The sequence below is a fragment of the Anguilla anguilla genome, chromosome 6 (genome assembly GCF_013347855.1).
Source record: "Anguilla anguilla isolate fAngAng1 chromosome 6, fAngAng1.pri, whole genome shotgun sequence".
Taxonomy (NCBI): domain Eukaryota; kingdom Metazoa; phylum Chordata; class Actinopteri; order Anguilliformes; family Anguillidae; genus Anguilla; species Anguilla anguilla.
Genome location: NC_049206.1, coordinates 55,606,769 through 55,629,028, shown reverse-complemented (window position 1 = coordinate 55,629,028; position 22,260 = coordinate 55,606,769). Strand labels below are relative to the sequence as shown.

The 22,260-nt window shown below is 40.5% G+C and overlaps 1 protein-coding gene across 1 annotated transcript in view; it reads right to left on the bottom strand.

Annotated features, from left to right (window-relative positions):
• nbas (NBAS subunit of NRZ tethering complex) overlaps positions 1 to 22,260 on the bottom strand; it is a 190,981-nt gene that overhangs the window by 15,127 nt on the left and 153,594 nt on the right. The window contains exons 49-51 of the mRNA XM_035422884.1: positions 20,402 to 20,541; positions 15,284 to 15,440; positions 14,247 to 14,378 (exon numbers count right to left, since the gene is read on the bottom strand). Of these exons, the coding sequence (XP_035278775.1) occupies positions 14,247 to 14,378; positions 15,284 to 15,440; positions 20,402 to 20,541 (429 nt within the window). The remainder of the gene's footprint in view (positions 1 to 14,246; positions 14,379 to 15,283; positions 15,441 to 20,401; positions 20,542 to 22,260) is intronic.

Genomic DNA, 22,260 nt, shown 5'->3' with positions numbered 1-22,260 from the left:
CCTATACTAGTATATACAAAATTTTTGGCTCGTCCAAAATCGAAAAAGAACCAATGTCCCAACCATTCTTTAACCTGCTGAACACAGCCGTGAACTTGCCTCGACCCTCAGACTTATCGTTTTCATAACCCTAACCCTAAGTTCAGCCCTAAAACGTAATTGAAGCCATAGAAACTTCTGAAAACATGTGATTACTCATTTAAAATTGTGGAAAAACTAAGTCAAGACTGTGAATTCCATAGTACAAATGCTAAAAAATATATTTGAGGCGTTAAAAAAAAAATGTTTTCCCTGAAAAAATATGTATATATTCCGTAGCTTGTTATGGTCATAGGTACCTATACTAGTATATACAAAATTTTTGGCTCGTCCAAAATCGAAAAAGAACCAATGTCCCAACCATTCTTTAACCTGCTGAACACAGCCGTGAGCCTGCCTCGACCCTCAGACTTATCGTTTTCATAACCCTAACCCTAAGTTGAGCCCTAAAACGTAATTGAAGCCATAGGAACTTCTGAAAACATGTGATTACTGATTTAAAATTATGGAAAAACTAAGTCAAGACTGTGAATTCCATAGTACAAATGCTAAAAAATATATTTGAGGCCTTAAAAAAAAAATGTTTTCCCTGAAAAAATATGTATATATTCCATAGCTTGTTATGGTCATAGGTACCTATACTAGTATATACAAAATTTTTGGCTCGTCCAAAATCGAAAAAGAACCAATGTCCCAACCATTCTTTAAGCCGCTGAACACAGCCGTGAACTTGCCTCGACCCTCAGACTTACCGTTTTCATAACCCTAACCCTAAGTTGAGCCCTAAAACGTAATTGAAGCCATAGGAACTTCTGAAAACATGTGATTACTCATTTAAAATTGTGGAAAAACTAAGTCAAGACTGTGAATTCCATAGTACAAATGCTGAAAAATATATTTGAGGCCTTAAAAAAAAAATGTTTTCCCAGAAAAAATATGTATATATTCCATGGCTTGTTATGGTCATAGGTACCTATACTAGTATATACAAAATTTTTGGCTCGTCCAAAATCGAAAAAGAACCAATGTCCCAACCATTCTTTAAGCTGCTGAACACAGCCGTGAACTTGCCTCGACCCTCAGACTTATCGTTTTCATAACCCTAACCCTAAGTTGAGCCCTAAAACGTAATTGAAGCCATAGGAACTTCTGAAAACATGTGATTACTCATTTAAAATTGTGGAAAAACTAAGTCAAGACTGTGAATTCCATAGTACAAATGCTAAAAAATATATTTGAGGCCTTAAAAAAAAATGTTTTCCCTGAAAAAAAATGTATATATTCCATAGCTTGTTATGGTCATAGGTACCTATACTAGTATATACAAAATTTTTGGCTCGTCCAAAATCGAAAAAGAACCAATGTCCCAACCATTCTTTAACCTGCTGAACACAGCCGTGAACTTGCCTCGACCCTCAGACTTATCGTTTTCATAACCCTAACCCTAAGTTGAGCCCTAAAACGTAATTGAAGCCATAGGAACTTCAGAAAACATGTGATTACTCATTTAAAATTGTGGAAAAACTAAGTCAAGACGGTGAATTCCATAGTACAAATGCTAAAAAATATATTTGAGGCCTTAAAAAAAAAATGTTTTCCCAGAAAAAATATGTATATATTCCATAGCTTGTTATGGTCATAGGTACCTATACTAGTATATACAAAATTTTTGGCTCGTCCAAAATCGAAAAAGAACCAATGTCCCAACCTTTCTTTAACCTGCTGAACACAGCCGTGAACTTGCCTCGACCCTCAGACTTATCGTTTTCATAACCCTAACCCTAAGTTGAGCCCTAAAACGTAATTGAAGCCATAGGAACTTCTGAAAACATGTGATTACTCATTTAAAATTGTGGAAAAACTAAGTCAAGACAGTGAATTCCATAGTACAAATGCTAAAAAATATATGTGAGGCCTTAAAAAAACATGTTTTCCCTGAAAAAATATGTATATATTCCATAGCTTGTTATGGTCATAGGTACCTATACTAGTATATACAAAATTTTTGGCTCGTCCAAAATCGAAAAAGAACCAATGTCCCAACCATTCTTTAACCTGCTGAACACAGCCGTGAACTTGCCTCGACCCTCAGACTTATCGTTTTCATAACCCTAACCCTAAGTTGAGCCCTAAAACATAATTGAAGCCATAGGAACTTCTGAAAACATGTGATTACTCATTTAAAATTGTGGAAAAACTAAGTCAAGACAGTGAATTCCATAGTACAAATGCTAAAAAATATATTTGAGGCCTTAAAAAAAAATGTTTTCCCAGAAAAAATATGTATATATTCCATAGCTTGTTATGGTCATAGGTACCTATACTAGTATATACAAAATTTTTGGCTCGTCCAAAATCGAAAAAGAACCAAAGTCCCAACCTTTCTTTAACCTGCTGAACACAGCCGTGAACTTGCCTCGACCCTCAGACTTATCGTTTTCATAACCCTAACCCTAAGTTGAGCCCTAAAACGTAATTGAAGCCATAGGAACTTCTGAAAACATGTGATTACTCATTTAAAATTGTGGAAAAACTAAGTCAAGACAGTGAATTCCATAGTACAAATGCTAAAAAATATATTTGAGGCCTTAAAAAAAAAAGTTTTCCCGGAAAAAATATGTATATATTCCATAGCTTGTTATGGTCATAGGTACCTATACTAGTATATACAAAATTTTTGGCTCGTCCAAAATCGAAAAAGAACCAATGTCCCAACCATTCTTTAACCTGCTGAACACAGCCGTGAACTTGCCTCGACCCTCAGACTTACCGTTTTCATAACCCTAACCCTAAGTTGAGCCCTAAAACGTAATTGAAGCCATAGGAACTTCTGAAAACATGTGATTACTCATTTAAAATTGTGGAAAAACTAAGTCAAGACGGTGAATTCCATAGTACAAATGCTAAAAAATATATTTGAGGCCTTAAAAAAAAAAATGTTTTCCCTGAAAAAATATGTATATATTCCATAGCTTGTTATGGTCATAGGTACCTATACTAGTATATACAAAATTTTTGGCTCGTCCAAAATCGAAAAAGAACCAATGTCCCAACCATTCTTTAACCTGCTGAACACAGCCGTGAGCCTGCCTCGACCCTCAGACTTATCGTTTTCATAACCCTAACCCTAAGTTGAGCCCTAAAACGTAATTGAAGCCATAGGAACTTCTGAAAACATGTGATTACTCATTTAAAATTGTGGAAAAACTAAGTCAAGACTGTGAATTCCATAGTACAAATGCTAAAAAATATATTTGAGGCCTTAAAAAAAAAATGTTTTCCCTGAAAAAATATGTATATATTCCATAGCTTGTTATGGTCATAGGTACCTATACTAGTATATACAAAATTTTTGGCTCGTCCAAAATCGAAAAAGAACCAATGTCCCAACCATTCTTTAAGCCGCTGAACACAGCCGTGAACTTGCCTCGACCCTCAGACTTACCGTTTTCATAACCCTAACCCTAAGTTGAGCCCTAAAACGTAATTGAAGCCATAGGAACTTCTGAAAACATGTGATTACTCATTTAAAATTGTGGAAAAACTAAGTCAAGACGGTGAATTCCATAGTACAAATGCTAAAAAATATATTTGAGGCCTTAAAAAAAAAAATGTATTCCCAGAAAAAATATGTATATATTCCATAGCTTGTTATGGTCATAGGTACCTATACTAGTATATACAAAATTTTTGGCTCGTCCAAAATCGAAAAAGAACCAATGTCCCAACCATTCTTTAACCTGCTGAACACAGCCGTGAACTTGCCTCGACCCTCAGACTTATCGTTTTCATAACCCTAACCCTAAGTTGAGCCCTAAAACGTAATTGAAGCCATAGGAACTTCTGAAAACATGTGATTACTCATTTAAAATTGTGGAAAAACTAAGTCAGGACGGTGAATTCCATAGTACAAATGCTAAAAAATATATTTGAGGCCTTAAAAAAAAAAATGTTTTCCCAGAAAAAATATGTATATATTCCATAGCTTGTTATGGTCATAGGTACCTATACTAGTATATACAAAATTTTTGGCTCGTCCAAAATCGAAAAAGAACCAATGTCCCAACCTTTCTTTAACCTGCTGAACACAGCCGTGAACTTGCCTCGACCCTCAGACTTATCGTTTTCATAACCCTAACCCTAAGTTGAGCCCTAAAACGTAATTGAAGCCATAGGAACTTCTGAAAACATGTGATTACTCATTTAAAATTGTGGAAAAACTAAGTCAAGACAGTGAATTCCATAGTACAAATGCTAAAAAATATATGTGAGGCCTTAAAAAAACATGTTTTCCCTGAAAAAATATGTATATATTCCATAGCTTGTTATGGTCATAGGTACCTATACTAGTATATACAAAATTTTTGGCTCGTCCAAAATCGAAAAAGAACCAATGTCCCAACCATTCTTTAACCTGTTGAACACAGCCGTGAACTTGCCTCGACCCTCAGACTTATCGTTTTCATAACCCTAACCCTAAGTTGAGCCCTAAAACATAATTGAAGCCATAGGAACTTCTGAAAACATGTGATTACTCATTTAAAATTGTGGAAAAACTAAGTCAAGACAGTGAATTCCATAGTACAAATGCTAAAAAATATATTTGAGGCCTTAAAAAAAAATGTTTTCCCAGAAAAAATATGTATATATTCCATAGCTTGTTATGGTCATAGGTACCTATACTAGTATATACAAAATTTTTGGCTCGTCCAAAATCGAAAAAGAACCAATGTCCCAACCTTTCTTTAACCTGCTGAACACAGCCGTGAACTTGCCTCGACCCTCAGACTTATCGTTTTCATAACCCTAACCCTAAGTTCAGCCCTAAAACGTAATTGAAGCCATAGAAACTTCTGAAAACATGTGATTACTCATTTAAAATTGTGGAAAAACTAAGTCAAGACTGTGAATTCCATAGTACAAATGCTAAAAAATATATTTGAGGCGTTAAAAAAAAAATGTTTTCCCTGAAAAAATATGTATATATTCCATAGCTTGTTATGGTCATAGGTACCTATACTAGTATATACAAAATTTTTGGCTCGTCCAAAATCGAAAAAGAACCAATGTCCCAACCATTCTTTAACCTGCTGAACACAGCCGTGAGCCTGCCTCGACCCTCAGACTTATCGTTTTCATAACCCTAACCCTAAGTTGAGCCCTAAAACGTAATTGAAGCCATAGGAACTTCTGAAAACATGTGATTACTCATTTAAAATTGTGGAAAAACTAAGTCAAGACTGTGAATTCCATAGTACAAATGCTAAAAAATATATTTGAGGCCTTAAAAAAAAAATGTTTTCCCTGAAAAAATATGTATATATTCCATAGCTTGTTATGGTCATAGGTACCTATACTAGTATATACAAAATTTTTGGCTAGTCCAAAATCGAAAAAGAACCAATGTCCCAACCATTCTTTAAGCCGCTGAACACAGCCGTGAACTTGCCTCGACCCTCAGACTTACCGTTTTCATAACCCTAACCCTAAGTTGAGCCCTAAAACGTAATTGAAGCCATAGGAACTTCTGAAAACATGTGATTACTCATTTAAAATTGTGGAAAAACTAAGTCAAGACGGTGAATTCCATAGTACAAATGCTAAAAAATATATTTGAGGCCTTAAAAAAAAAATGTATTCCCAGAAAAAATATGTATATATTCCATAGCTTGTTATGGTCATAGGTACCTATACTAGTATATACAAAATTTTTGGCTCGTCCAAAATCGAAAAAGAACCAATGTCCCAACCATTCTTTAACCTGCTGAACACAGCCGTGAACTTGCCTCGACCCTCAGACTTATCGTTTTCATAACCCTAACCCTAAGTTGAGCCCTAAAACGTAATTGAAGCCATAGGAACTTCTGAAAACATGTGATTACTCATTTAAAATTGTGGAAAAACTAAGTCAAGACGGTGAATTCCATAGTACAAATGCTAAAAAATATATTTGAGGCCTTAAAAAAAAAATGTTTTCCCAGAAAAAATATGTATATATTCCATAGCTTGTTATGGTCATAGGTACCTATACTAGTATATACAAAATTTTTGGCTCGTCCAAAATCGAAAAAGAACCAATGTCCCAACCTTTCTTTAACCTGCTGAACACAGCCGTGAACTTGCCTCGACCCTCAGACTTATCGTTTTCATAACCCTAACCCTAAGTTGAGCCCTAAAACGTAATTGAAGCCATAGGAACTTCTGAAAACATGTGATTACTCATTTAAAATTGTGGAAAAACTAAGTCAAGACAGTGAATTCCATAGTACAAATGCTAAAAAATATATTTGAGGCCTTAAAAAAAAAAATGTTTTCCCTGAAAAAATATGTATATATTCCATAGCTTGTTATGGTCATAGGTACCTATACGAGTATATACAAAATTTTTGGCTCGTCCAAAATCGAAAAAGAACCAATGTCCCAACCTTTCTTTAACCTGCTGAACACAGCCGTGAACTTGCCTCGAACCTCAGACTTATCGTTTTCATAACCCTAACCCTAAGTTGAGCCCTAAAACGTAATTGAAGCCATAGGAACTTCTGAAAACATGTGATTACTCATTTAAAATTGTGGAAAAACTAAGTCAAGACTGTGAATTCCATAGTACAAATGCTAAAAAATATATTTGAGGCCTTAAAAAAAAAATGTTTTCCCTGAAAAAAAATGTATATATTCCATAGCTTGTTATGGTCATAGGTACCTATACTAGTATATACAAAATTTTTGGCTCGTCCAAAATCGAAAAGAACCAATGTCCCAACCATTCTTTAACCTGCTGAACACAGCCGTGAACTTGCCTCGACCCTCAGACTTATCGTTTTCATAACCCTAACCCTAAGTTGAGCCCTAAAACGTAATTGAAGCCATAGGAACTTCTGAAAACATGTGATTACTCATTTAAAATTGTGGAAAAACTAAGTCAAGACTGTGAATTCCATAGTACAAATGCAAAAAAATATATTTGAGGCCTTAAAAAAAAAATGTTTTCCCTGAAAAAAAATGTATATATTCCATAGCTTGTTATGGTCATAGGTACCTATACTAGTATATACAAAATTTTTGGCTCGTCCAGAATCGAAAAAGAACCAATGTCCCAACCATTCTTTAACCTGCTGAACACAGCCGTGAACTTGCCTCGACCCTCAGACTTATCGTTTTCATAACCCTAACCCTAAGTTGAGCCCTAAAACGTAATTGAACCCATAGGAACTTCTGAAAACATGTGATTACTCATATAAAATTGTGGAAAAACTAAGTCAAGACTGTGAATTCCATAGTACAAATGCAAAAAAATATATTTGAGGCCTTAAAAAAAAAATGTTTTCCCTGAAAAAAAATGTATATATTCCATAGCTTGTTATGGTCATAGGTACCTATACTAGTATATACAAAATTTTTGGCTCGTCCAAAATCGAAAAAGAACCAATGTCCCAACCATTCTTTAACCTGCTGAACACAGCCGTGAACTTGCCTCGACCCTCAGACTTATCGTTTTCATAACCCTAACCCTAAGTTGAGCCCTAAAACGTAATTGAAGCCATAAGAACTTCTGAAAACATGTGATTACTCATTTAAAATTGTGGAAAAACTAAGTCAAGACTGTGAATTCCATAGTACAAATGCTAAAAAATATATTTGAGGCCTTAAAAAAAAATGTTTTCCCTGAAAAAATATGTATATATTCCATAGCTTGTTATGGTCATAGGTACCTATACTAGTATATACAAAATTTTTGGCTCGTCCAAAATCGAAAAAGAACCAATGTCCCAACCATTCTTTAACCTGCTGAACACAGCCGTGAACTTGCCTCGACCCTCAGACTTATCGTTTTCATAACCCTAACCCTAAGTTGAGCCCTAAAACGTAATTGAAGCCATAGGAACTTCTGAAAACATGTGATTACTCATTTAAAATTGTGGAAAAACTAAGTCAAGACTGTGAATTCCATAGTACAAATGCTAAAAAATATATTTGAGGCCTTAAAAAAAAAATGTTTTCCCTGAAAAAATATGTATATATTCCATAGCTTGTTATGGTCATAGGTACCTATACTAGTATATACAAAATTTTTGGCTCGTCCAAAATCGAAAAAGAACCAATGTCCCAACCATTCTTTAACCTGCTGAACACAGCCGTGAACTTGCCTCGACCCTCAGACTTATCGTTTTCATAACCCTAACCCTAAGTTGAGCCCTAAAACGTAATTGAAGCCATAGGAACTTCTGAAAACATGTGATTACTCATTTAAAATTGTGGAAAAACTAAGTCAAGACTGTGAATTCCATAGTACAAATGCAAAAAAATATATTTGAGGCCTTAAAAAAAAAAATGTTTTCCCAGAAAAAATATGTATATATTCCATAGCTTGTTATGGTCATAGGTACCTATACTAGTATATACAAAATTTTTGGCTCGTCCAAAATCGAAAAAGAACCAATGTCCCAACCATTCTTTAACCTGCTGAACACAGCCGTGAACTTGCCTCGACCCTCAGACTTATCGTTTTCATAACCCTAACCCTAAGTTGAGCCCTAAAACGTAATTGAAGCCATAGGAACTTCTGAAAACATGTGATTACTCATTTAAAATTGTGGAAAAACTAAGTCAAGACTGTGAATTCCATAGTACAAATGCTAAAAAATATATTTGAGGCCTTAAAAAAAAAAATGTTTTCCCAGAAAAAATATGTATATATTCCATAGCTTGTTATGGCCTCAGGTACCTATACTAGTATATACAAAATTTTTGGCTCGTCCAAAGTCGAAAAAGAACCAATGTCCCAACCATTCTTTAACCTGCTGAACACAGCCGTGAACTTGCCTCGACCCTCAGACTTATCGTTTTCATAACCCTAACCCTAAGTTGAGCCCAAAAACGTAATTGAAGCCATAGGAACTTCTGAAAACATGTGATTACTCATTTAAAATTGTGGAAAAACTAAGTCAAGACTGTGAATTCCATAGTACAAATGCAAAAAAATATATTTGAGGCCTTAAAAAAAAAATGTTTTCCCTGAAAAAAAATGTATATATTCCATAGCTTGTTATGGTCATAGGTACCTATATTAGTATATACAAAAATTTTGGCTCGTCCAAAATCGAAAAAGAACCAATGTCCCAACCATTCTTTAACCTGCTGAACACAGCCGTGAACTTGCCTCGACCCTCAGACTTATCGTTTTCATAACCCTAACCCTAAGTTGAGCCCTAAAACGTAATTGAAGCCATAGGAACTTCTGAAAACATGTGATTACTCATTTAAAATTGTGGAAAAACTAAGTCAAGACTGTGAATTCCATAGTACAAATGCTAAAAAATATATTTGAGGCCTTAAAAAAAAAATGTTTTCCCTGAAAAAATATGTATATATTCCATAGCTTGTTATGGTCATAGGTACCTATACTAGTATATACAAAATTTTTGGCTCGTCCAAAATCGAAAAAGAACCAATGTCCCAACCTTTCTTTAACCTGCTGAACACAGCCGTGAACTTGCTTTGACCCTCAGACTTACCGTTTTCATAACCCTAACCCTAAGTTGAGCCCTAAAACGTAATTGAAGCCATAGGAACTTCTGAAAACATGTGATTACTCATTTAAAATTGTGGAAAAACTAAGTCAAGACTGTGAATTCCATAGTACAAATGCTAAAAAATATATTTGAGGCCTTAAAAAAAAAATGTTTTCCCTGAAAAAAAATGTATATATTCCATAGCTTGTTATGGTCATAGGTACCTATACTAGTATATACAAAATTTTTGGCTCGTCCAAAATCGAAAAAGAACCAATGTCCCAACCATTCTTTAACCTGCTGAACACAGCCGTGAACTTGCCTCGACCCTCAGACTTACCGTTTTCATAACCCTAACCCTAAGTTGAGCCCTAAAACGTAATTGAAGCCATAGGAACTTCTGAAAACATGTGATTACTCATTTAAAATTGTGGAAAAACTAAGTCAAGACTGTGAATTCCATAGTACAAGTGCTAAAAAATATATTTGAGGCCTTAAAAAAAAATGTTTTCCCTGAAAAAATATGTATATATTCCATAGCTTGTTATGGTCATAGGTACCTATACTAGTATATACAAAATTTTTGGCTCGTCCAAAATCGAAAAAGAACCAATGTCCCAACCTTTCTTTAACCTGCTGAACACAGCCGTGAACTTGCCTCGACCCTCAGACTTATCGTTTTCATAACCCTAACCCTAAGTTGAGCCCAAAAACGTAATTGAAGCCATAGGAACTTCTGAAAACATGTGATTACTCATTTAAAATTGTGGAAAAACTAAGTCAAGACTGTGAATTCCATAGTACAAATGCAAAAAAATATATTTGAGGCCTTAAAAAAAAAATGTTTTCCCTGAAAAAAAATGTATATATTCCATAGCTTGTTATGGTCATAGGTACCTATATTAGTATATACAAAAATTTTGGCTCGTCCAAAATCGAAAAAGAACCAATGTCCCAACCATTCTTTAACCTGCTGAACACAGCCGTGAACTTGCCTCGACCCTCAGACTTATCGTTTTCATAACCCTAACCCTAAGTTGAGCCCTAAAACGTAATTGAAGCCATAGGAACTTCTGAAAACATGTGATTACTCATTTAAAATTGTGGAAAAACTAAGTCAAGACTGTGAATTCCATAGTACAAATGCAAAAAAATATATTTGAGGCCTTAAAAAAAAAATGTTTTCCCTGAAAAAAATGTATATATTCCATAGCTTGTTATGGTCATAGGTACCTATACTAGTATATACAAAATTTTTGGCTCGTCCAAAATCGAAAAAGAACCAATGTCCCAACCATTCTTTAACCTGCTGAACACAGCCGTGAGCCTGCCTCGACCCTCTGACTTATCGTTTTCATAACCCTAACCCTAAGTTGAGCCCTAAAACGTAATTGAAGCCATAGGAACTTCTGAAAACATGTGATTACTCATTTAAAATTGTGGAAAAACTAAGTCAAGACTGTGAATTCCATAGTACAAATGCTAAAAAATATATTTGAGGCCTTAAAAAAAAAATGTTTTCCCTGAAAAAATATGTATATATTCCATAGCTTGTTATGGTCATAGGTACCTATACTAGTATATACAAAATTTTTGGCTCGTCCAAAATCGAAAAAGAACCAATGTCCCAACCATTCTTTAACCTGCTGAACACAGCCGTGAACTTGCCTTGACCCTCAGACTTATCGTTTTCATAACCCTAACCCTAAGTTGAGCCCTAAAACGTAATTGAAGCCATAGGAACTTCTGAAAACATGTGATTACTCATTTAAAATTGTGGAAAAACTAAGTCAAGACTGTGAATTCCATAGTACAAATGCAAAAAAATATATTTGAGGCCTTAAAAAAAAAATGTTTTCCCTGAAAAAAAATGTATATATTCCATAGCTTGTTATGGTCATAGGTACCTATACTAGTATATACAAAATTTTTGGCTCGTCCAAAATCGAAAAAGAACCAATGTCCCAACCATTCTTTAACCTGCTGAACACAGCCGTGAACTTGCCTCGACCCTCAGACTTATCGTTTTCATAACCCTAACCCTAAGTTGAGCCCTAAAACGTAATTGAAGCCATAGGAACTTCTGAAAACATGTGATTACTCATTTAAAAGTTCAATTATCAATTTATTATTATTATTACTATTATTATTATTACTGTTATTATTATTACAGATGCTGAATAGCAGCAGGGTTTTAATTGTTGGCTCTCACTAGCGTGATGTGTTATCGCTCAGAAGTTATGATGTATGATGCAGGCTGACTGGCACACTAAAATACACCCCTGACTTTATGAGTAACTGCACGTGCCCATGCTGCGTTTAACAGCATACCAAGGGGCTTAATGGACAGGCACACAGCCGACAGAGTCATCAGAGAGCATGCGCTCCATTGGCTAATGTCTCAGAGACTTCTCATTGGCCACTGCGCACCATAGCCACGCCCTCAGTTCATTAAGGAGCACCTGACCCCTTTGTGCTCTGCGGCACAAGCATGCACGCCGTTAAAAAAATAACCACAGCCAGTGCCTGTCCACTGTGCTTGTCCATCCAAAAGCCTTTTCAAAAACATTCATAATTCATAATTAATAATTCATATTCATGAGCTGCCTCCAGCGGCATTCCACGCAACTGGTTCTGCACCCCTGCATCAACCACCTCATGCAGGATGACTGACTGCACGTTTGAATGCACTGGCCACCAGCCAGAGGGGGGATGCCCTACCCCCCCACCCCAGGTTCCGCCCAAAACCCATTATCCACCCCCCCCCCCCAGTGGAGTATTTCCTTGCCCTCACTGCCCTAGGCCTTCTATTATGGGCCACGTTGCAAACATTAAGTGAACAGTGTTTAATGTGACGTAAGTGAAATGAACTACGGAAACGGTGATGAGATTTAAATTGGATTTGTTAAGCCATCAACATGCGAAAGGTGCGTCTTATGAAAGTAAACAAAAAAATGACTCACCCACGAAAGAAATTAAGTACGCTTCGTGCGATGCCACAGATTAAGAGCTGATTATTATGCACATCACCAAAAGGAAAACCTATATTATTTTACAACTTAGCGCTTTGATTAAAATGGAACTCTAATTAAAGGCCAGAGCGCAACGCTCGCATGTTCTCATAATGCGCCTATATAATTCCGATAATTCCCATAACAATGGGAAATGCAGTCAGCGATAAACCGTTATATTGCAGATGCCGTAACCTGGAGTGCTGAAAGCTGAGCAGCGAAGCCATCTGACACATTTATTAAAGATATAAAAGATACAGAAACGATGAAACAACGGCTCACTGCGTTCCACTGTGTCAGCGTCCAGTGCTAACGCTAATAATCTGATTCTGCGTACCTTCAAACTCACACAAGGGATTTTATATTCCCATACTTGCACAGCACATGCCATGATTTCTGAAATGATTTGCATTATTGATAAAAATCCAGCATGTGACGGTTCATTTGGAGAGACCGTATGACAGTGATCTTTAACACCCAAATGATCCCGGGCCATGTAAACAATTCAAGCGTTTAATATTTACATTTACAACGCGGTGACGAGAAGCAGCCTTGATTAAAAAGAGAAAGTCGATCTGCATCTCTGCATTTTAGTTTGAAAAGGGGCTTTACGTGAACGTAGCGTTATGTAATTGCAGGCATTATATGCACTTACTAAATCTGTACGCGTGTTCAGTAAGTGCATGTATGTTTGAAGGTATTTAGAATGAAATATTTTATATGATGTGTGTGTGTGTGTGTGTGTTTTCCAGAAAGGCGGAAAACAGCTCAGAACATTTTGGCAGGTTTTTCCGATTTGAACTCGGGTCCAAAATTAGCCATTTTTCAATAATTGATCTACGATTTTAAAGCTTGAACTCTGTGCTGAAATATTTAACTTGGAATATTTTAATATTTCATTTGAAATATAAAACACTCAATTTGGAATGCTTTGACCAGTTTGGGAAATTAAGCAATTAAAGGGTACAACTGAATTTTGGGCCATAAGCTATGTTAAGCATACTAATAAAAAGCATTTTTAATGCATCGAAAGTCCGATTTAAAACTCCCTTAATGCAAAGTTTTAAAATAAAGCAGTGATTAAAAAGGGAAGCTGAATTCATTTAGATTATTTCTGTAGCTATGTCTGCTTTCCAGGTTTCCCCAGCCTTGGAAGGACCTCATGCAGGAAAGGGAGGACCACGAGGCTCCGCCCATGACTAGCAGCCTACTGACCAATCAGGTTTAACACACTGAATGAGGCCTACAGAGGAAATGGCCTATTGTTGTTGTTTTTAATACGTTCCTGTCCTGCAGACAGGTCTCCTATTAGTCTGCTGTCATCAGATAATTTCCCCCTCTGCACGCGTTTCCCACTGAATAGCAAACCCCCGTTTCATTTGGGGGTTGTCAGTGACACGGCTTCATCGTTTTGTCGTTTTTTTCCCTCCTTTTCTTTCCTTTCCTTTCACAGTTTTATTGCTTTCTCCTCCCTAAACCAGCTGCCTGTAGCAGTGGACACGGGGCGCGGACACGCCCCCCCCTCCCCGGATACGCCCCGGGGGCCCGTTCGCGAGAGGGCAGAACGCCGGGGTCCCCCCACAGTTCGCCGATGGGGTAGCCCGGCGGAGGACTGTCCCCCTTCGCTGCATTTTTTCGGTGGGAGGGGCGCGCTAAGAGACCGACGGCGTTCAGGAGCGAGACCCACCTTATCGACGCCTCTTATCCGGTCCAGGGCGAGCGCGGTCAGCTGCTCGTCGCCGCTCTCGGTCATCAGCTTCAGGGCCGGGAGCAGGAGCCCGGCCTGCTGCAGGAGGAGGCCCGAAATCTCCCTGACGCACTGGATGGGGGAGAGAGACCCGCGTGTTAGAGAGGGGAGGGGAGGGGGGTGGGGTGGGGTGGGTTGGGGGGGGACAACACAAACGCGACAATCAGACACAAGACACCTGCACTCTCGCGCCAGCTGTGGCGTTTTAGCGGGTCTTAATGGCCCAGGTGACCTGGCGCACGAGGGGGGGGGGGGGTGAGGGGAAACTGTCACTCCTCCCAAGCCCCCCCCCTCCTCATATGGTCTGCAGAGAGGCTTTAACCACAGAGGATTGGCTAACCGACCTCACGCACCACAGAAATGGAACACACTGCAACACGCTCCAAATTATGAGGCCTTTCTGGAAAACACCTTTCACAGCGATGTTTATTAAAAAAAAAGAAAAATTCAAATATTTGAAAGTGGCAATTTGTATTGTTTGTATATTCACCGACACATTGTTAAATGTTAAAATCCCGTCTGTCTGGGCTCCTACGCAGCAGGAGCTAAAAAGCTCAATTTAAGGGCGTTCGGAATAACAATAAAAGGTGCGAATTACAGCTGCGTAAACAAGCGAGATTGATGTGGAGTAACAAAAGGGGATATAAAAAAAAAGAATCCGAACTGCCTGTTGAAGCGTATGCTGCACCAGGTTCATTTTTTGGCTCGAGCATCTTATAACAGCACGGCAGTCAACTTTTACTCACAGCACATCCCCCCAGTTTTTGGCCTTATGTACGTCACTCTGAACAAGCGCTTCCCCTAAATGTAAATATATTCCCTATATGTTTTAATAATATTTGCATGACCGTTATTCAGAAAAATAGTGGTGTTAGTCTCCTGGTATGAAAGACGGTGCTCTATAAATAGAGCTGATTGTTATTATTATTAGTGTAATGTGCAATTGACACACTGAAGGGGCTGTGATGGGCGTGTACCTCGACAGGCAGCTTGTGTTTGGTTGGCTGGAGGGAGCGGCACATGCTCAGGACTTCTCCGCCAACGTCGACGACGCCGTCGCCATCGCTGCCCGTCCCGTGGAGCAACAAGATGGCGCGGGTCAGCTTCACCCACGGGCTCTCCGCCGCGGCGTCACTGCGAACGACAAGGGACGGGCGTCGTCATGGGAAACCGGACGGGCGTCGTCATGGGAAACCGGACGGGCGTCGTCACTGGAAACCAGACGGGCTAGCGAGCGCCCGCCGCGGATCCATCCCGAGCCCGTTAGCGCGTGCGCTTTCATCGTGCTAACGTGCGCGGAAGAGCTCTCCCTCTCTCTCTGGGCTGCAGCGCACTAACGCTTCAGGTCTCCGATCCCCAAGGGGCTATTCGCCATTTGTAAACAACGCCGGTAAGGCAGCATATTTGTTTACTGCATGCAAAGAGCAATTCACAGCTGCACGTGTTATCTAAACGTTGTGACCCAGTGCATAAAAATCACAGGCATTCCTTCAGAACACGAGTAGTGTTTATAGTGAGGGAGAAGAATTAAATCAATGCTGAGCTAAAATTCAACTGGACATCTTTATTACACATGTCTACAAAGAGCTTTAAAAAATAGAAAGCCTCAATACTGCCAACTCATACATGTTTAAAACACACCAGCTGTACCTGCAAGAAAATTGGAGGTGTTTTTGTGAAGCTACGGCAACTTGTATCAGGTATATCAATTTTTAATCTATATCAATTTTATATCTATGACAAGGTATGCCACAGATCAGAAAATGTACTATTACATCTTATACCACAAAGAAAGACTTTCTTAAGAGCAGGACAGCAAATATTTTAAGCTGAGTCATCAACGGTGGAAAAAGCAACTCAAAGCGACTAAATTAAATCACGGTGAAACACACAGAAATCAGTCTCCGAGCCCGAACAGGCAAAGAAAATGTCAGCGGGACGTGTTTGCAAATCTGGGAAATCATCCAAAAAACAAACACACAAACCAAAAAAAAAGAAGGTTCTGTAATCTGCCTGTCGATTACATTTCAGCTGGGGTCAGCGGGAATCCCCGTAAACTTCCATGTAACTGAACACGGACACCGTCGACCCCCCAAGTCACAAATGGGATACAGTGCGCTTTAGCAACGCTATATTTTTTTAAATTCTATTTTATTATTTATATATTTCGCAATGAGCACCGGCCAATGGAGGGAAGCTTTGGTGACACTGGCTTCTTCAGTGTATCAGGTGCAGGAGGGGATCAATCAGATGCATCGGCTAATCAATTAATTGAGATTAATCCCTTAAATTATCTTCAGTGCAAAAACACTGAAAGAAAATTAAGGAGCTCTTACCTGAGTAACTATAATGTCTTCCCTAGTCAGGAGGTACTTCAGACTCTGGGGGGGTGGGGGGTGGGGGTTTAGTCTGTCTCGGGGGGTTGCTAGTCTGTCTCGGTTCATCATTCCTGCCAAGCAGCTCTCCTCTCTTTCTTTGGGTTGGTCCAATTTTAAGTGACCCAGACAATGACTCTCTTCATATTCCATTCAGACAGTTTCTGTTCTTCTTTATAATAATAATAATAATGATGGTAATGGCTTGTCTCAAACTCAAAGCACTTTTCAGCGATGAGGGGGAAACTCCTCATACTGCTCCTGTACGACAGGTGCACTCAAGTGGGTCTGGTGTCAAGCATTTTGACTTTCAACAAACTTCTTTGTATAGCGCGTGCTTTTTTTTTTTGAGGGGTTGCTTTTCTGGTTGTTTGAGCATTAGAGAGAGCTTTGTCCTTAATATGTGGTCAAAAAGCCATCGATCGCAAAGCTCGAGGCTTTTTCACGAGCGGCCTCGAAAAGATTCAGACCTTTTTTTTTTTTTTTTTTTTTTGTTGACCAGGTTCAGTGCATCAGATTGCCATTTGAAATACTAGCCCACCGCGCTATAGATCAAGTGCACAAGGTCACCGTTCGCGGGTCGTATTTCACGAACACACCCTGACTCCTGTCAGACCGACTCCACGGATCCAGGATGGATGCGGGAATATGGGACAAAACGCCACACGGGACAAACTACTAACGACGTACAGCACCAAAGAGAGAACCAAACCTCCATTTTGAAACACAGAAATACAGCAACGACAACAAGGAGGAAATCAGAGGCCGTGTTTTCACGCGACTGTGTTTGTCCCGAGACAAACATCCACACAAACCTAAACGTGATTCGGGACCTCCGGGTGATTAAGTGGGGAACGTATTCGAGCGCAACCAGCCTGCAGTTTGTTTTTTTTAGCCGCCGTTCTTTGAACGAGAGAACGCTCACGCACGCCGGAACGAATCTGCGCGCGAACGGGGGCCGTCAACCGCGAAGAAAAATACATAAAAAACGCAGAAAACCGTAAAAATCCTGCGATGACTCAGGCGGCCTTAATTTGTGGAGAAGAAAAGGCCCCTTTTTTAGCGCTCAATCTTACGGTGTGAAAAGCAACTGAAATGCGGACTGACAGTCGCCTGCAGCAGCCAGCAGCAGATCAAAAACACCGCACACAATGAATCTCATCTAAAACACACTGTTGTTGAAATAATCATATAATTTTTACCCTGGGTATTCTGGGGAGGAAAAAAAAAAAAATGAATTCCTTGTAGTTGTAAATATTTATACATGAAAAAAGAGCCGCAAAGATCTGAGGATTATAGCTGGCTGAGCATATTTCTCATGTGAGATGATGTTTGGTTCGCAGCGCCAGAACGCCAGCAATATTTACAGATAAACATAGAAAAAAAATAAAAACGGAAAAAGTAAAACTCGCATTGCAATAGTAATAACTACGAACACACAAAATTACTTGGCCAAAACATCTGATTAAAAAAAAAAACAAATTTATTTTTGAAATAGACAAACATGAAACATTAGCCGGCTAACTAGCTAGTAAAAAAAAAGAAGAAAAAACTGGTGTGTGTGTGTAAATATAGAAATGTTTACTACCATGTACCGACTGCACCTAGCGAAATAACGCAGGCTCAATTTTTAAGCCATGTGGTAAATGGACATTGGGGATGAAGGGATTGAAAACTACTTGTTACCTGACAATACGGAAGGGGACAGGCATCACTCGATAGTAAGGAGCAGTGGTACTAGCACTGGAAAGGGGTTTTTAAGCCAGACACACCGTGAAAACATTGGGAAGTAGCCAGCTAGCGTCTGCAGATATCTCCTCTAAATGCAAGCCTGGCTTCCTTCTGTCGCCACGCCAACGACGCGGTCCCGGGAAAGCGACGTGATTGGTCGCTTGGAAAAACCTCCAAGAAGTGAATGTCCACGCAGGTACAGCGGGGAGTGAGCTGGAAGGAAGAAGGGGTGGGAGGGGCCTTGTAGAAGGATGTGTTGCTTAGCAACTCGCTAGGAGACCCAAAGGGCCTCAGGCCAGGGAAAGCTCTGCAAGTTCAGCGCAGTTGAACAGGTTGGTCTGAATTACGGAAAGGCTCTTTCTTCCGAGCAGTTTTCAGGAAAACAAAGGATTTCTCACTGCCTACAGAAGCCTATTTATTATTATTTTTTTTTTAATTGACCAATAAACAGACTAAATTAACATTTTTTGTTGCACAATGCAGATAATTAGTGGTTTCGGTTTTCTGTTGTTCCTTGCTGATGTCCCCGTTATTCCAGTTTTTGTTTCCGATAAAGCATTTTTGTCTACGTTTGACGCAAAAACCAGAGAGGGGATTTCTGCCTGGAAAAAGAGCCATTAGACTCAATCTGGACCAGAGGGCCTAACATAGTAAAAAATTATGTGCCACAACACTTCAGGTTTCGAGTGACCTATATTTTACACGCTACAGGCCCCGCGGTGCATCGAGTTCTTAACCGCTGTCCCTGTTCCTGTTATCCATGGATTACTTCATTTTCCTCCCATTGTTGAAATATCGAGCTGAGAATGAGGCAGCACTTTCGGCATGCGCTCGAAAACAAAAAAAAACCCCGCGATATTGAAGGCGCACACCCCCTGCTGTTGAAACATTCTCCAAGGATCACGAACATCAATCCGCCTCTTTCCTCGAAGACGTCCCCCTTCAGCAAGCCGACACGTCCCCTTCCCCCCCGCCTTCGCCTTCGCAAAGAACCGAGGCGAGGCCCTGACCATTTGGACAAATAAATCTGTATACAGATCAACGTTATTTAACTGAATTCTTCTCAAGTGAAGATTTATGACCTGTGATCTAATATACTCACCGGAGTACGACAAGACAGGCCGGAAACTACACAGTACGAAACATGGCATGGCGGACGGACAGACACGAAACTGTTTTCTGCCTCAAACTACTCTGGACAACATACACTGGAAACAGGTGTGAATACCTTCAGGTTATATCAAGGAGACCACGAGCCGTATGTATTGTTTGTTTGAATAACCCTTCTTTTTTTTTTTCTTTTTTTACAGCACATAGTTCTCATCTGTCGTGTCCACAGCGGAATGCTGCCTCCGTAGCTTCGCGTACTGAATTGTACTGCCAGACAAAGGCATCGGCGAAACAGGCCAGTACATTTCCAAGCCCAGGCAAGACAAAAAACCCCCCGCCTTTCAACCCACTGGAGCGGAGGGCGAGTTCATTGGGTTCATCTGAAGAAGAAAAAGAAACAAGCACGAAACCGTCCAGACCCACGGCGCACCTGCACAAAGTGTCATGAGTAAAACTTGGCTAACTATATAGCTAGCTAGCTATGGCATGTCCTCGCCTCTGTAACGCTATTTGCTGTCCTCCGTGTGTCCATACATCTGTATCGGTGGTACGCGCTAACTAGGTTAACTAAAGTAGGCGAAACGCAAACGTGTTAGGGTTAGTTAGGGTAAGCTGTGCTTAAAAATCTCATGCTGTTCGAAGTGGTGATTTTGGGAGATGCACCTGTGCATGCGTCCTACTAAACGAAGCACCACCTGCGCATGCGTCCTACCAAACGTCCCTCTCAGGTCGTCCATGAGTGAGTGAGTGAGTGAGTGACCACAATTTGCCATGCGTAGCCCACGGCGGCAGGCAGTCCTGCGCGCCGCGGGAAAAAGACAGCACGAGAAGGAAAGAGACAGAAAGACGGAGGAAGGAAAAGGAAAGGGGATTACTCACGCGGCGGGGCTGGTCGGGGGAGGCCACGCCTGCAGGAGTAGCATCAGGTGCTGCATCTGGTCCCACCCGGCGCTGGAGTACAGCAGCTCGGCGAAGAGCTCCGCCCGCCTCTCCTCGCTCTCGACGTCGCCCGTCTCCAGCTGCGGGGGGGAGGGGGGGGCGGGGGGGGGGGGGGAGAAAAGCCGCCGGTTACGACAGCGCGTCTGGAGCGGTTTAATGAGCTGCCCCCACCTCAGCTGTCCCGTCTAGAACACAGACATCCCCGCACTCTTCCGGAAAGCGAATGTATTAAAATACACCAGCTCCAAAACCTGTTCAACACATTTCGGTCTGAGCGTTTTTTCTGTAAAGCAGCAGTCAGACTAACGGTGCGAAAGCATTTGTATAAAATTCATATAAAGTCCCTTAACTACCTGAAAAGTTTTAGAAGTGAAAATGTGAGAAAGAAAACCAATTCAAAGCACCTGGAGTTTGATACAGAGCTATTAAGTTTTGTGTGCCTGTTGCTGCAATGTTGAGACTATTTTTTCTTTGGGTAAGCAAAAGAATACATAAAGCTCACAAAACTTAATAGCTCTGTATCAAACTCCAGGTGGAGGCCTGTCTGTTGTGGGGTTTGAACCATAGCCCTTGGCAGTCGATCCGTACAACAGCAGTTCCAGACCCTGTTCCTGGAGATCTACCATCCTGCAGGTGTTCATTTAAATTCTAATTTGCCACATCTGATTCTACTAATACCTGATTCTACTAATACCTGATTCTACTAATTCCTGATTCTACTAATTCCTGATTCTACACACCTGATTCTAGCAGCTCAATGAGATCTTGAGCTGTTGAAAAAGGGGTGCTTTGTCAGGGCTGAAGTGAAAACCTGCAGGACGATCGATCCCCATGAACAGGGTTGAGAACAACTGCGGTGCAACATGAGATGCTTTTATACACTAAGCCAAAGACCAAGGTCCCAAGCCTAGTGAATCAGGCACATTTTTTTCTGCTTCTCCAAGGATGGCACATTCTGTATGGGACACGGACATTGGCTCCCTGACGACCCTGAGCTGCTCCTGCACTGACAGAGGACCACAGTGCAGTCGCGGCACGTTTTCATATTCTCGCTAATAATGTGCTCAGCGGCGGATGAGGGGGGGTGGGGGTGGGGGGGGCGACAGGGGGGGAGGACAGAGGGATCGCTGCAGAATACGTGCCGGATCAGAGGGGGCCCTGATGGCGAAGCCCTTTGATGCGTGTCCTCTAATCCCGGGGCGAAAAAATTCCGCGGAATAGCGTGACGCGCGCCCGCTAATTAGAGCCGAGGTTTCCGGAACGTTCCGCCGGCGGGCCCCGTCGCGCCCCCCCCCGCCCCCCCCGATCCGGGAACGAGCGGCGGCCCCCAGCCCCGACTTTTCAAAAAAAAAAACGAATTAAGAGTCGTGTGATTGCGCGCTACCCTAGCTAATGGCCCCCCCTCGTTTCAGAGTCTAAAGGTACCCTCTCAATTAAAAGATGAAAAGATCTCCATCGCTCGCCGCATTAGTATTTTTTTAATAATCAGCCATTATTTATTCAAACCTTTGTGTCACCCTGGGTAGTTAGGCTATCGCTGAATTGTAGCTAAATTCTATTATTGCGGTCCGCACGGCGTCGGCCCTGGGTCACCCCCGAGTTCCTTACTCCTGAATTAGTGCGCTGCATTTTTTATGAGATTAGCCCGGCCCTCCCCCAAGCAGTATTAAACAGGCCGTTAATGCGCTAACGTACAGCATCACCGCGCGAGGAACTCAAACCGCTGTCAAATTCAAATTAAAAACCGCTGCAAGACGCGTGATTAATTTAGCACGCGGCGCTCGCAACTTCAGGGTAAA